At 38.4% G+C, this 13,897-nt stretch overlaps 2 protein-coding genes across 2 annotated transcripts in view; both read right to left on the reverse strand.

Moving 5' to 3' along the window:
* Positions 1-6,196: 6,196 nt before the first annotated feature.
* On the reverse strand, positions 6,197-9,784 carry Smim9 (small integral membrane protein 9). The gene is made up of 3 exons (XM_047535132.1): positions 9,643-9,784; positions 8,606-8,735; positions 6,197-6,224 (listed from the first exon to the last, which is right to left on the reverse strand). The coding sequence occupies exons 1-3, from the start codon at positions 9,782-9,784 to the stop codon at positions 6,197-6,199; spliced, it is 300 nt and encodes a 99-aa protein (XP_047391088.1).
* Positions 9,785-13,276: 3,492 nt separating this feature from the next.
* Positions 13,277-13,897, reverse strand: part of F8 (coagulation factor VIII) — a 103,748-nt gene continuing 103,127 nt past the window's right edge. Inside the window, exon 26 of the mRNA XM_047535389.1 lies at positions 13,277-13,897. This exon is cut by the window's right edge and continues 1,260 nt beyond it. The gene's annotated coding sequence lies outside the window, so the exon portion shown is untranslated.

Below are 13,897 nucleotides of genomic sequence, written 5' to 3' on the forward strand. Positions count from 1 at the left end.
TCATCAAATAATACTTAGGTACAGCTTAGCTTTTATAAAGCTTAAAAACAGGCCAACCTATGGAGTTAGACGACAGAATAGGGGTTACATTGGGGGTTGAGGGAGGGTCTAGTGATGCAGAGGAGAAGGAAAATGATTTGTTCATTTTGTTGTAATTGAGCTGTATATTTATGATCTGTGCTCTTTTCTGTATGGTTCAAAAAGAAGCTTAAGGCTAGGCGTGGTGGTGCACACCTGTAATCCCAGTGGCTTGGGAGGCTGAGGCAGGAGGATCATGAGTTCAAAGCCAGCCTCAGCAATTCCGAGGCACTAAGCAACTCAGTGAGACCCTGTCTCTAAATAAAATACAAAACCACTGGGGATGTGACTCAGTGGTTGAACGCCCCTGAACTCAAACGCCAGTAGCCAAAAACAAACAAAAACAAAACAAAACAAAAAAACTTGAAAATTGTGAGGCACTGGGGAAAGGGAAGAGAGTGGATTAGAGGAAGGGTGCACATCTCAACAGTTCTTCAGCTCCAGATTTAAAAAGCTGAAAGACTGCTCCTCAGCGAGCTGTGTAACTAAGGGAATTCACTGAGATTCAATACTGGACAGCAAAAATAATCATAGAGACTCACAAAGTTGGAAACTTTGAACATAATATAAGAAATAATATATTAGAGACACACCAGCCCACTGCTGAGGGCAGGGCAGCACAGGCAGAGAGGGAGAGGGAGAGGAACACAGAGCAAATAAAACTGGCTTGGGGGAACCTGCAGAACAGAGAGGGAGACTGAGCTTAATTGACCCAGAGATGGTGGGGGGAGTTGTGTTAAAAGTGGTTAAAATTGCAGTTAAGAGGTGGAGAGTCCAGGAAGAATCAGAGTTGTGGGAGCTGTGGGAACCACTTTTGAGTGGCCACACAGCAACAGATTGCCTGAGCTGCCAATCACCTGTTGCCAGAGTATGCCTGGTCCAGTGTGGTTGCAACAGGCACAAAGAGAACTGGGCCTAGGGTGATACAAGCTGTAGACACCTAGGAGAGAGAACCAGTCCCCTCTGGTGCTGGTGCCCCATGTGAGCAGAGAGAAAGAAGCCAGTAAGCAGACAGGTTTGTCTGCACTCCAGAGCTGATCCTGGGTAATTCACATCCATAGTGGTGAATGTAAGACCTATGGAGATTGAGATTGCATACCCTAAAAGTGAAATTTATGGGAGCACCCTGAGACCCGGATGTCTAGTAGAGATCAGCATCTCCCCAGAAACAGGGGATATGGATCCAATCTCACATACCCACCGACAGAGTTCCAAAGATCAGCCATGACTAAATCCCAACTGTGCAAGTTCCAATTTAGAACTCTGCTCCATCCTCACTAAAGAAGTACGCTACTTGTCAGCACCTCTTAGCCTATCCCATCCTATACTGGGAGACAGGAAACTGAGAGCTACTACAACCAGATTTGACTCCTAGCCACAACGACTGGAAGCTTGGTGAGAAACCCAAAGACATTGGACTTCACAACCCCCAGCCTTTGACTAGGGATTACAGAGCCAAAAACGAAATACAAAGAATGAACATTCATTTCTGCCAATGCTTTGGATCACCTCCGCAGAAACGAGCTCTTTATTTCTCATTAATTGTTATTACCTCTTTCCCTATCCCCCGTCTTTCTTACTTTTTAAATTTTTGATTTAAAGAGTTTTTAAGTTTTTCATCTCATTTTTCACCTTTTTCCATTCTGTGTGATTGTGTGTATGCATGTGAGGGGTGTGTGTGTGTGTGTGTGTGTTTGTGTGTGTGTTCTCACTGGACAGTTAGGTTCAAATACATATCTACATGTATTCATATCACTTTACTTTCAATTTAATTGCTTTCTTCCTCACCTGTTTATTATTTAGTCTTGGTTTCACTTTGGTGGGGTAAAATTATATTTGGGTTTGAACTGTTTTTATCTTACACTTGCTTGTTTATACCTTGGTTTTTGTTCCTCTTATACTTTCTTCACTCTCTTACCCCACTTAATAGTCAAATTTTCCTGTTCCCTCTTCCTCTCTTTTGTTATTTTATTACTTTTAATTATCCTTAGTCCTCCCCTCCTTCTTTCTAGCCATCATCTGCTACCTAGCTCCTGCCTTTCCTCTGTTCACTTTTTAAATATTTCACACTTTCTCTTGCATTAATACCCTGTTTTCTCTTCACTTAAGAAATTTAATTCTGAGAGAATTACTTAGTTTATGTAATTCCCAGCCCATTTGTGTTGCTGTGATTATGAATACAGTGGTGGATCTAGTGGGCACCTGCTAATGTTAAATGCTGACCCTACCATTCCTCTACAGGTGGTAATTAGTGTTATAGATGTCAAGGTAGACACCAGACATTGATTTTAAGGCTATACATCTCTTGCTAACACTATTGATATTCTCGGCTCTCCCTTTCTCTTAGAGGGGCTGGAAAGTGATTGGGACACTTCAAGTTCACAGAGTAGAGATCTGCTGCTGAGCAACACTCAAAACTCAGTCAAGCAGCAGCAAATATCACCCCACACATGATCTAGACCCATGGAGCCTCAACAATACTTCAACACATGGAGTAGGGGAGAGAAAAATCCCAAACCAACAACCTGGCCCCAAGGAGGAACAACTAGAGAGGGACCACCTCTTGACATCTACTCACACATGAAAAACAGAGAGAAGCCTGAGAACAAAAAGGATAACTATACACAAAAGGACATGTGAATAAAAGAGGACATGGAATCCATCTCAACTGATGCACAAGTCCAAGACCTCTGAAAACATGCAGAAACAGGCAAACAAATCACCCCCCCAAATTCACAATCCCCCAATAAAGATCCCACAGATATGAAAGTGGATGAAATTCCAGAGAAAGATTATGAAAAACTAATTATTAAAATGCTCAATGAACTTCCAGGCATGGTGGCACACACCTGTAATTCCAGTGACTCTCGAAGCTGAGGCAGGAGGATTGCAAGTTCAAAGCCTCAGCAACATAGTGAGGCCCTAAGCAAGTTAGTAAGATCCTGTCTCAAAATAAAAAATAAAAAGAGCTGGGGATGTGGTTCAGTGGTTAAGTGCCCTTGGGTTCAAGCCCCAGTACCCCCCAAACATTTCTTTTCATGAACTAAAAGAAGATCATCTAAGGAATTAATAGGAGAGCAAATATAGGAGATGAAAGACCACTTCAATAAAGAAATAGACTCGGTGAAAAGAAACTAATCAGAAATCCTAGAAATGAAAGACACAATCAATAAAATTAAACATTCACTTGAAAGCATCACCAATTTTTTATATTGCATAGAAAATAGAACTTCAGGCCTTGAAGATGGCATATATGAAAATGAGAACATAGAATGTAACAAAGGGAAAAACTGATACATGAACAGAATATACAAGAATTCTGGGACAAAATCAAGAGACTAAACTTGAGAGTCACTGTGATAGAAGAGAACATGTAGATACAGTCTAAAAGCTTTAAAAAATATCTTCAATAAGATGGTAACAGAAAATTTTCCCCATATGAAAAAGAGATAAGACATCCACATACAGGGCATACAAGACCCCAAACAGGTAAGATCAGAAGAGAAACTCTCCAAAATGCATCATAATCAAAATGCCTAACATACAAAATAAGGAAAGAATATCAACTGCTGCAAGAGAAAAATGTCAGGTCACATTAGAGGCAAACCAATAATGCTCACTTTTGACTTCTCAACTCAGACCTCCAAATCAAGGCAGGCCTGTAATGAGATATTCCAGTCTCTAAAAGAGAACAATTGCCAACCAAGATTGCTATATACAGCAAAGCTCTTTTTCAAAATCAATGGGGAAATAAAAACTTTCCATGACAAGGATAAACTAAAAGTATTTATGACCATCATGCCAGCACTACAAAGAATACTCAAAGATAAAGTACACACAGAGGAACCAAAAAAAAAAAAAAAAAACCCAGAGCTCCCAAATAGATGAAGATTATTAAAAGAGTAATCAACTAAATGGAAACCAAGACACAATTACATGTAGCAAAGAAACCAACATGGCAGGGAACTACAAATAGCCACAATGGCACTGAATATAAATGGTCTCAACTCCACAATGAAAAGATATAGATTAGCAGAATGGATTTTTAAAAAGATCCAAATAATATACTGTTTGGAAGACATGAATCTCATAGGCAAAGTTGCCCACAGGCTGAAGGTAAAAGGATCCAAAAATATAACATGCAAAGGTAGTCCAAAATAGAAAGCAGGACTAGCTACTTTCATATCTATCAAAGCATATTTGAAGCAGTACAATTCAAAATAGCTAAATTAAGGAATCAACTCAGATGCCTGTCTATAGATGAATGATTTAAGAAATTGTCACATATATATACCATGGAGTTCTACTCAACCATAAAGAAGAATGAAATTATGGCATTTGCTGGTAAATAGATGGAACAGGAGACTATCATGTTAAGTGAAAGAAGTCAGACTCAGAAACTCAAACGTTGAATGTTTTCTCTCATATGTGGAAGCTATAGTAAAATAAAGGAGGAAGGAAGAACAGGATATCATAAAGACAGAAGGAAGATCAGTGGAATAGAAGGAGATCTAGAAGTAGAGTGGAAACATTGAAAAGGGGAGGCAATGAAGAACAAATTATTTTAAAAAATTATGTTATGTGCATATATAAATATACCACAGGGAATTTCACCTGTACATGTAAATAGAGAGAACCAATCAAAAATAAATAGATGAGTGAAAGTAAGTCTAGCAAAGTAGAGGAAGGAGAATGGAGGAGGGAAGGGAGGATGGAAAGAAAAGGGGGGATTGTGAAATGAAATTGAATACCATGTATGTATGATTTTGTCAGGATTAACCCAACTGCCATGTATAACTGTTTTACTCTAATAAAAAAAGATCTATTCTCAGCATACTCCATGCAAATGGTAACCAAAAGAGAGTAGGTGTGGCTATGCTTACATCTAATAAAATAGACTTCAAGTCAAAAGCTGTTGCAAAAGACAATCAATATCTTTTTTATTAATGTCTTTATATAATGATAAAGGGGTCGATTAATAAAGATGATATAATAATTGTAAAAATATATGCACCCAACATCAGATCACCTAAATTTATATATTTATATTAAATATTAAATCAAAGATTACTAGAATTGAGGGAGAAATAAACAGCAATACAACATTAGGGGACTAAAAACACCATACTCTCACCAATGGATAGATTTTTCCAAACAGAATTCAGTAAGCAAACAGTGAATTTGGACTTCTAATGCTTAGTCCTGAGTTTCCTTTACTTTACCATAGTAGGCCCTCTCCTGCTGCTCTGCTTTTTCCCACCTTAACTTCTTGTCCTTGCCCCCTTATATTCTTAACACGGCAGCTAACATGACCCTTTTAAAACATGTGAAAAATTGCATCCTTACTCTGTTCTAAACCTCCTTTTGGCTACCCTATCACCCCCCTGAGAAGCTCAAATCATTTCAGTGACCCACAAAGTTCTACTCTCCATTGCACTCGAATAGGGCATACATAAAAAAGTTTATGCATGCCATGCCACTCAAACATACCAGGTTATTGTGTGTTTCATTACCTATGCAGAACAGTGCCATGCTCACAGTACATGTTCAATAAGTGTCCTGGGAATAAATGACTTCAAACCCAGAACAGCAAGAGGGAAAAGCAAATTGATTTTTGAACTATTACTTTCATTTATAAGAGTGACTACATAGAAACACTTTAATTTTTTTGTTTTGCAGTACTAGGGATAGAACCCAGGGCCTCACACATGCCAGGCAAGTAGTCTACAACTAAGCCACACCGCAGCCCCTTAAATAATTATTATATGGGAGGTGATTAAATGACATGTCAGATTCACTACATTAAAAAAATTCCACATTCAAATTAGTTTGGAAATCGCGCTTCATTTACTGTCTTGCAGAGATTTATATTATCCTATCAAAAGGTTCTTAGAATTCTTGGAGCAAAGAAAAATGCTTAAATTTGCAATAAATACTACTTTTATAATGAAAACAGTAATAAGACTATTCTATCTTCTGAAACAAAATGAAGGAAAAGACAATTTAAGATGGGAGACGATTTAATTTTAACTTCATTTTAAGCCAACAGCACTTTCTCCACTGTCTTGAAATCTGGCAAGGAAAATACCACACTTGCCCTAATGAGTCTTCCAGTTCTTCAGTGGACTGGTTCACCTATAAGAATACTGAGAAAAGATGAAATGGTGAACGCTGAACCAAGTGCACTCTCCTGGGCTGCATGGAGTTACTATGTAATTTTTCCAAGGCTGAATTTTTAGATAACTTATTCTTTTAACATGAATCAAATTCTTTCATACAGATTAAGGGCCTTGATGACTTGAAAAAAGAGTAAGAGTGTGTTTCTAACACAGTGGGGTTTGGAGGTAGTGATAGAGAAGTATGGTCAGATAGCTTTTCTTCTTTCATTTAAAAGTATAATTTAAAAACTACTAATCAAACAATACAGTTACAGAAAGATTGGAAAGTACAGATAAAAGAATAAAAATAAAAATACCAATTAAAATAATCTATTCACTATCACATGGAGATAAATTGTCTAATACTTTGATCAAGAATTGTACATTTAGTTTTAATTATAAATTGGATTAAACTGTGTATTCTCTATTATAATGTTTTCCATAAATGCGGGCACATAGTTATCCTTCTACATCAACACTTTGTGACTATATAGTACTCAGAGTACAAATGCATAATGGTTTCTTTAGCCATCCCTAGAATAATGGACATTTGTGTTCATTTCTTCAATATTATAAACTGTACTAAAAATTCCTTTTACGTATATGTTTGTATTCTTCTTAATGCCAGTAGTCCTTTACTTCTAGAAGATTAACCAGGCTTCCATGATGATTGTCTCAGGTAATGAGCTAGTGGTATATTGATGAGTGTAAAGGATTATTTGCAATCCTTACTGTGAAATGCATTAAAAATCAAGGAGTATTACTGAGAGTCTTTGTTTATTTCTGCAACATTTAAAACATTTAAAGTATTTTTTCTGTTGGATTATTCTGGTTCCTTTCATCAAAGAAATTATTTTCCTAGTCTTTCACTCAATTCTTTATCTCTATTTGGTACTGCTTGCTTTTTAAATCCTGCTTTCCATATCACATTATGTTTTTCATCAGTGTCTTCTCTTTTGTGCTTCTTCATTTCTGTGATGGTTTCATTTTCTTTCACATCTTTTTCTTGGGAAAAAGGAACAGTATTGGTAAGCATACGAGCAGTCTGTCAGTCTATCTTTCCGATCACCTGATACCTGTCATACTTTTCCTTTCATACATAGACCACTATCACTGTGTAGTGCACATGGAGATACTCTACCCACATTTTCCCTTAATCAAAGTGGGAGTTACAGGGTCCCACTCATTTCAGGCTAATGTGGGAGAACTCTGAGGGGGTCAACCAAGGATTTGTGGGGCTTGTAAGGCCCCACACCTTGAACATCAAACTCCTATACCCCTGTCTGCTTCTAGAATATCTGACCAATGGCATACCCTTTCCCCAAGACTAAAATCCCATTCATCACTGTGTCCAGTTTGAAGTTCAGAGTATCTGAATGAAACTTCATTCAAGTATGGGAGTGGCTCTGCTTGATAAAGTGATCTATGAACTAAAAACAAGTTATCTGTCCCTGACCTAAACACCCATAACAATGATGGAGCAGGAAGCACATAACCATCATAAACGTTCCCATTTGAAAAGAGGAATAATTGGAGACACATGGTAGTCACTGCCCTATACTGGAATCCTATAGGGTAAACCTTGATTAGGCAAAGATCCTACTAACTCATTGTCCCCCTCTGTTAGGAGCTTCCAGTCCATTATTATTATCTCTGGTTTTATCGATAGCAAATGTTCAAGAACATGTCTTCCTTAGGTGCCTTCAAAGTTGGTGTCCTCGTGGAAGGTTGAAGGTCTAAATCCTGTTTACAACTGTCTCATTTAGCTCCAGTTTGTTATTTCTTTGGCAATAAGCTTCTTTCAAAAGCTTAGCTGACTTCTAATCAGTGAATTTAGAAGCAATTTTGCCCCTTCTGGACCCTGCAGGACCCCACATTTTTTTCAGTATTTCCTTCCATTTCTTCTTGCAAATTGGTCTCTTTTGTACCTTTGATCACTTTTATAGGTCCCTCCCATTTAGACTGTCTTCTACCATAGCACTGACTCACCAATCTGCAATTATTTAAATGTCTTATTTCTCTTTCTAGCAACCAAGACAGAGACAGACATAGGCAAGTGGTCATCTCTTGGTAAATACTGACTGAATTAATAAAATTTAGTTTATTTATTTTTCCTCAGGAATCTCCTTGGGTTAAAATGATTTATATAGATAAGTATTTTGGTAAATTTTTAGGCAGCTGAGAAAACAACTAATTATATATGGTTCCTTAGCCAAGGGGAAAGAAATTAGGAGTTAAGTAAGTTTTGTTCCCCATCTTCTTCCTTAATACTCTCCCTTAATTACATATGTGCAGTTGTTAGGGAACCTAAGTGTTTCTGTACTCCACCCCTAAAGTTCTCCCCTCTCCTCATTCCTACAGTAGCTTACGTGAGACAACAGAGGGTCCCCATTAGTGCTATGGTGATTAGAAAAGCAAAAATGGCTGCTGGAGGTATGGAGCTCGTGATGAGGTCCCACAGGTAATCCCAGAAGTCAGTCAGCCAAGACCTCTGGTCTCCTGTAGAAAAAGCACAGGCATTCATTGAGGAGAGGTCAAGTAAATGATGGGGTTTAGATTTGGATCTCAGTTTGAGCCCAAACACTTGCCCCAGATATGTTCCTACAGTTACTCAGAATATGTCTTATATATTTTGCTGTGCTGCCTCTAAGATGTTCAGGAGTATACATTATTTTAAAGAGGTATCCTCAGATGGATATTTTTGCATCCTTATAGGTCAAATAGGAACAATAATCGCTACCCTAGATATCTGAAGGAATGTTTGTGAAAGAAGAGCATAAACTGATCACAAGGAAATGAAAATCTTCACTAAAGTGTTGTTTCCTAGAGTATGTCTGGGAGTTCTGGAGTATTTCAGGAGGCTTGGTGGAATTAGTATCTCAAGGAGAGAAAAGAGAAGCCCACCAGCAGTAGAAGCAGAGGAAGGGGTCAGGGCAACTGCAAGGAGGAGGGAGGATATTATTATTTAACCCTAAGGAAAGAGGTAGGGGAAAACAAAACTGGCTTCACATGTAGTTGAGAAGGTTCACCACTCACCACCACAACCCTTTCCAGAACTGGAGCTCCAGTGTGCATGTTGGAAGCATGGCTTTCGGAGCCCTTAGGAAGATCAGTGGACCATTGCTTGTTTATTTTAGATTTAATCTCCTTGTCAAATCTTCCCTTACTGCTGCCCAACTTTAATTATCCCCATGTTCTTTGAGAGCATGTTAAATTCCATGGAAGGTTAGCACCTATGGTTTTGTCTGCCCATCTGTGAACAAAGGGCTTGGTAGAAAGTAGGTAACTGAAGCAGTATAGTTTCTTGTGAACATTATCTCAAAACATGAAATCAGTTTTTCCTGACCTGCAACATGAATCTTATGGCTTATGAAGATAGGAACATTCATCCTAACAGCAAACACACCCCTTGAGCGTGGTTTCGGTCCTGCTTTTTCTTGTATTCCAATGGCGGATAATGGTGAAGGAGAGGAAGCTACTGTCACCAATGAGAAGTAAGTCAGTGAACACAACAGAAATACAATGCTCAGCAGCTTCTGGGACTCCATGGACTCTTACTCTGCTAAAGGGAGATTTCTTTATCCTTAGTTCAGTCCACAGCTGCTTTTCTGAAAAGTTAGAAAGCAGTGGTTTAGTTCTTATTGAAAAAAGCTTCTCACCTTTCAAACACAAAGATAATTCACTGACTTGTGTGGATGAATCCTGAACATGGTCAGTGGTATAAAGCAAAATGTATACCCACTCCAAACACCAGGGCAAAACAAACCTTACTATGCTGCATCAGGTCAGATGTCTACACCTGCTCCCCTACTTAATTAATGGAAACTTTTCAGCTGTTTGAGCCAGTGCTTGTGGCATCATCGACTCTTTCTTGCACTTCCACACCTTACCTACCAGAAAAAATCCTGTCAGATTTATCTATAAAATATATCCAGAATCCTGCCACTTAATACTACCTCCATTGCTACCCACCATCATCCCTTTGTCTTTGTCTCCCTCCATTCTGTTCTCCAGAGAAGCCAAAGAGATCTCATTAATTGTAGGTCAGATTATGATCCTAGTTACTTCTCTGACTTCATATCCTTCATCTTCTCTTGATCATTCTGACTCATCCTCATTTTTACTATAATAAACCCCGATTTGATCTATTGTATTTCTATTACTAAAGACATTCATAAGTGATACATTCATTTATTGGTTGATACAGCTTAATCATGTCTGGTGGGAAGTCATTTACCTGAAACTTAACTGAACATCAAGGGATCCAGAGTAGCCATGGAATTGGGCCTCAGCATTCAGAGTACAAGAGTCTTTAAGAAGAAGGTTGCCAGCGTCTTCCCTTTAAGTCAATGGAGTTCCAGACAGAATTCTACCACTCTTTATTATATCATTAACTGCATTTGACCCTCCCCCAGCCTCTATTCAACAGCTAAACACCCAGACATTATTTTCTGTCCATGCATGCACATCTGGGTGCATATTGAAACCCATTCTTACTGTAGTTATACCCTCTTAGGCTTGAAGAATTCTAAGACATTTTGTTTGCTACATGGTATTTGCTACATCTTATAATAGTGTAGATATGGGGCTTTAATACATGATACATGATAAATATGGCCTTTCATATCATATGGGGCTGGGGGCATATAGTACTTGGCTGGTATGCATGAGATTCTGGGTTTGATCCCAGTACTGCAAAAAAATTCCATATGGACTCAGGACTAAAATATATTTCAGAATAAAATATGAATGGATAATTTTATAATCTTGGTACAGATATATTCTAAACATGTTGTGTTAGTCAAATTTTCATCAACGTGACCAAAATACCAGATAAGAACAACCTAGAGTAGGAAAAGCTTATTTTGAGCTTGCAGTTTCAGAGGTCTCAGTCCGTGGTCAGCTGACTCCATGGCTTTAGACCTGAGGTGAGGCAGAGCATCATGGCACAAGGTCAAGGTGGAACAAAGCTGCTCAGCTTATGGCAGCCAGGAGGAGGAGAGAGGAAGGGGGGGGTAGGTACAGGTCAGAGATTAGATAAACCCTTTCAGAGCATGTCCCATTAAACAAGGATCCATCTCCCTAGAGTCCATTGAACTATCAATTGATTAATCCAACAAATGGATTAATCCACTAACAAGGTCAGAGCTCTAATCATTGCTTGGAATTCCCAACTCTGTTTCTGATTGTACTGGTGACCATGCTTTCAAAATAAGAGCTTTCAGGGGGACAATAAAGAGCCATATCACAGCATATCATAAAATATAAAGCCATAATGAATATGCTGGATACATTTATGATAAAAATGTAAATCTTTCATGCAGCAAAACAATGCAAAAACATAAAAGATTAATGACAGATTAAATCAATTTTACAACCTATATGACAGATATTAGATTGATTATTAACTTATAAAGGACGCTTATAAATTATTCTTAAAAAGTTTTCCATGGAAGAACTAGCAAAAATTCAAAAAAAGATCAGGATTCTATCAGAAAACAGAGCCAAGTAGGGTGTGTGTGTGTGTGTGTGTGTGTATATAATGTGTGTATATATATATATATAATGTGTGTGTGTGTATATATATATATATATATATATATATATATATATATATATATATATAATGAGATTCACCATAGGAATTTGACCTTACAGAATTGAGAGAATTGTTTTAACAGTCTATTGAGGCTGTTGCTTCTGTGTCTGATGCTGTCACCATTCGTCTGAGGGTTCTTTTGCTCAATTAGTATAGAAATCACAAATAGGTAAAATTTAGCTCCCTTTGTGTTAGCAGCTCTCCCTGCTGCTCTCTTAGCAAATGGAGCTGGCAGCTATTGGGAGCTCTATGGAACTCTTCCAGCAGCCAGAGCTAGCAGCTCCCATAGTTATCTGTTGCTCCTTACCACTCCCCACCACTCTGGTTGCTAACTCTTCTCAATTTTCCTTGCCTGGCCTGCTGGCCTCTTTCAGTAGTGCCATCATCTCAGCCTTCTCTACTTGAGATAGAGACCATAAATAGACAAAATAAAACCATCTGAAAGAAGCCTTATTAGGATTTGTACTGCAGGATAAGAGGAATCAGTACATGGACTGATCCAGTAAGAGTGACAGGAAATATACTTCTATAGACAGAATGGTAGGCTCACACATGCAGTGTCCTGCTGGCTAACCAGACTTCATGTTTAGTCATGAGGAGGGGTATGGCTCCTCATGGAACACAGTGGGGTATCTGAAGCAGGTACAAAGGGACAGAGTTATTCAGAGAGGCTGCAGGGCCACAGTCATCTGGAACAGACCTAAGATGGAAGAAAGATAAAAAGTACCTCTTTGGGGAACATTTGACCCTTCTCTCTATCTTAGTGATAGGGCCTAAAGTCCATAGGACAGATAGGAAGGGAAGATGAGGTGACGTTTAAGAAAACAAGTACACACTGGCAGTCTGCAGGAACATGCTGGAGCCCATGAGATGGGCTAAATTCTGCTTTAGTCCCATAACCTCCAAGCTTCCAACTTAGACGCTGGGGTAATCTGAATATGTTAACCTACTTCATCAAAGAGGTAAACACACACCTTTCTTATGGTTTGGAAAAGTTTAAGGATCCAGAAGGAGTTAGAGGACCTGCAAACTTGGTCACTGCCCTATGCCCATAAGTTAAGCCAACAGATGGGGAGAATGTATATAAGCTAAAAATTGGCATTTTGTGCTTGTTCAAGGGTAAAAACAATATGGCTGCTGTATAATTTATTGCTGCATCAAAAGTTATCCCCAACCTTAGCAGCTGTAAATAAAGTGAGTGTAAGATAGGTATGTTACATCAGTGGCAGTCCCAAGAGGCTACTTTCTATTTGAACCAGAAAGAAGACAATGGCATCCTGGCACACAAATAACCAAAGACCCTTATCATTTCCTTTCTTATTCCTGTTATTTCCCTAAAATTGATGACATAGAAGGAAAAAAGATGATAAGGTGACCAGTTATTCTTTTTCCTTTTAGCACTTCCTTATTCATCTGTAAGCTAAAGATAGTAAAGAAAATGTGACAATTTAACTAGCATGAATTTTATTATTCATCTTTACATTTTGCCAGTTTAAGATACAAATGTCTAACTTGCTCTTAGCAGTTAACTCATTAGCTAGATCAGCCAGTTCATCATACACAATCCATACTTTCCATGTTATTGAAGGTGCTTTCTTCCATTCCACAAGAATTCTTTCTCATTACCAATGACATGTTCCACACTTCATTCTGAACCTTCAGTGGTACTGTCCTCAAAATCCAGATTTTTAATAACAGTCTGTTATTGTACTCCACCAGTCCAGGTTCTCTCATATTTGTAGTTATTTTCTGGAAGCACCTCACTTCCAGGTACCAATATCTATGTTTATAAACTACTGCTACATTAAAAATTACCTCAAACTTTAATATCTTAAAACAGCAAGCACAGTCTCACAGTTTAGTTGGATCAGGACTATCTCACAAGGCTGCAATCACTTTGTGTCCATGCTCAACTTGAGGAAATATCTTTCCAAGCTCACCCATGAGGCTGTAATCAGACCTCATATCCTCACTAGCTTTTGGCTGGAGACATCAGTTTCTTGCCATGTGGGCATTTTCATAGGGTTGATGACAACATGACACTGGTTTCCTGGAGATTGAG

This window comes from Sciurus carolinensis, chromosome X, assembly GCF_902686445.1.
Source record: "Sciurus carolinensis chromosome X, mSciCar1.2, whole genome shotgun sequence".
NCBI lineage: Eukaryota > Metazoa > Chordata > Mammalia > Rodentia > Sciuridae > Sciurus > Sciurus carolinensis.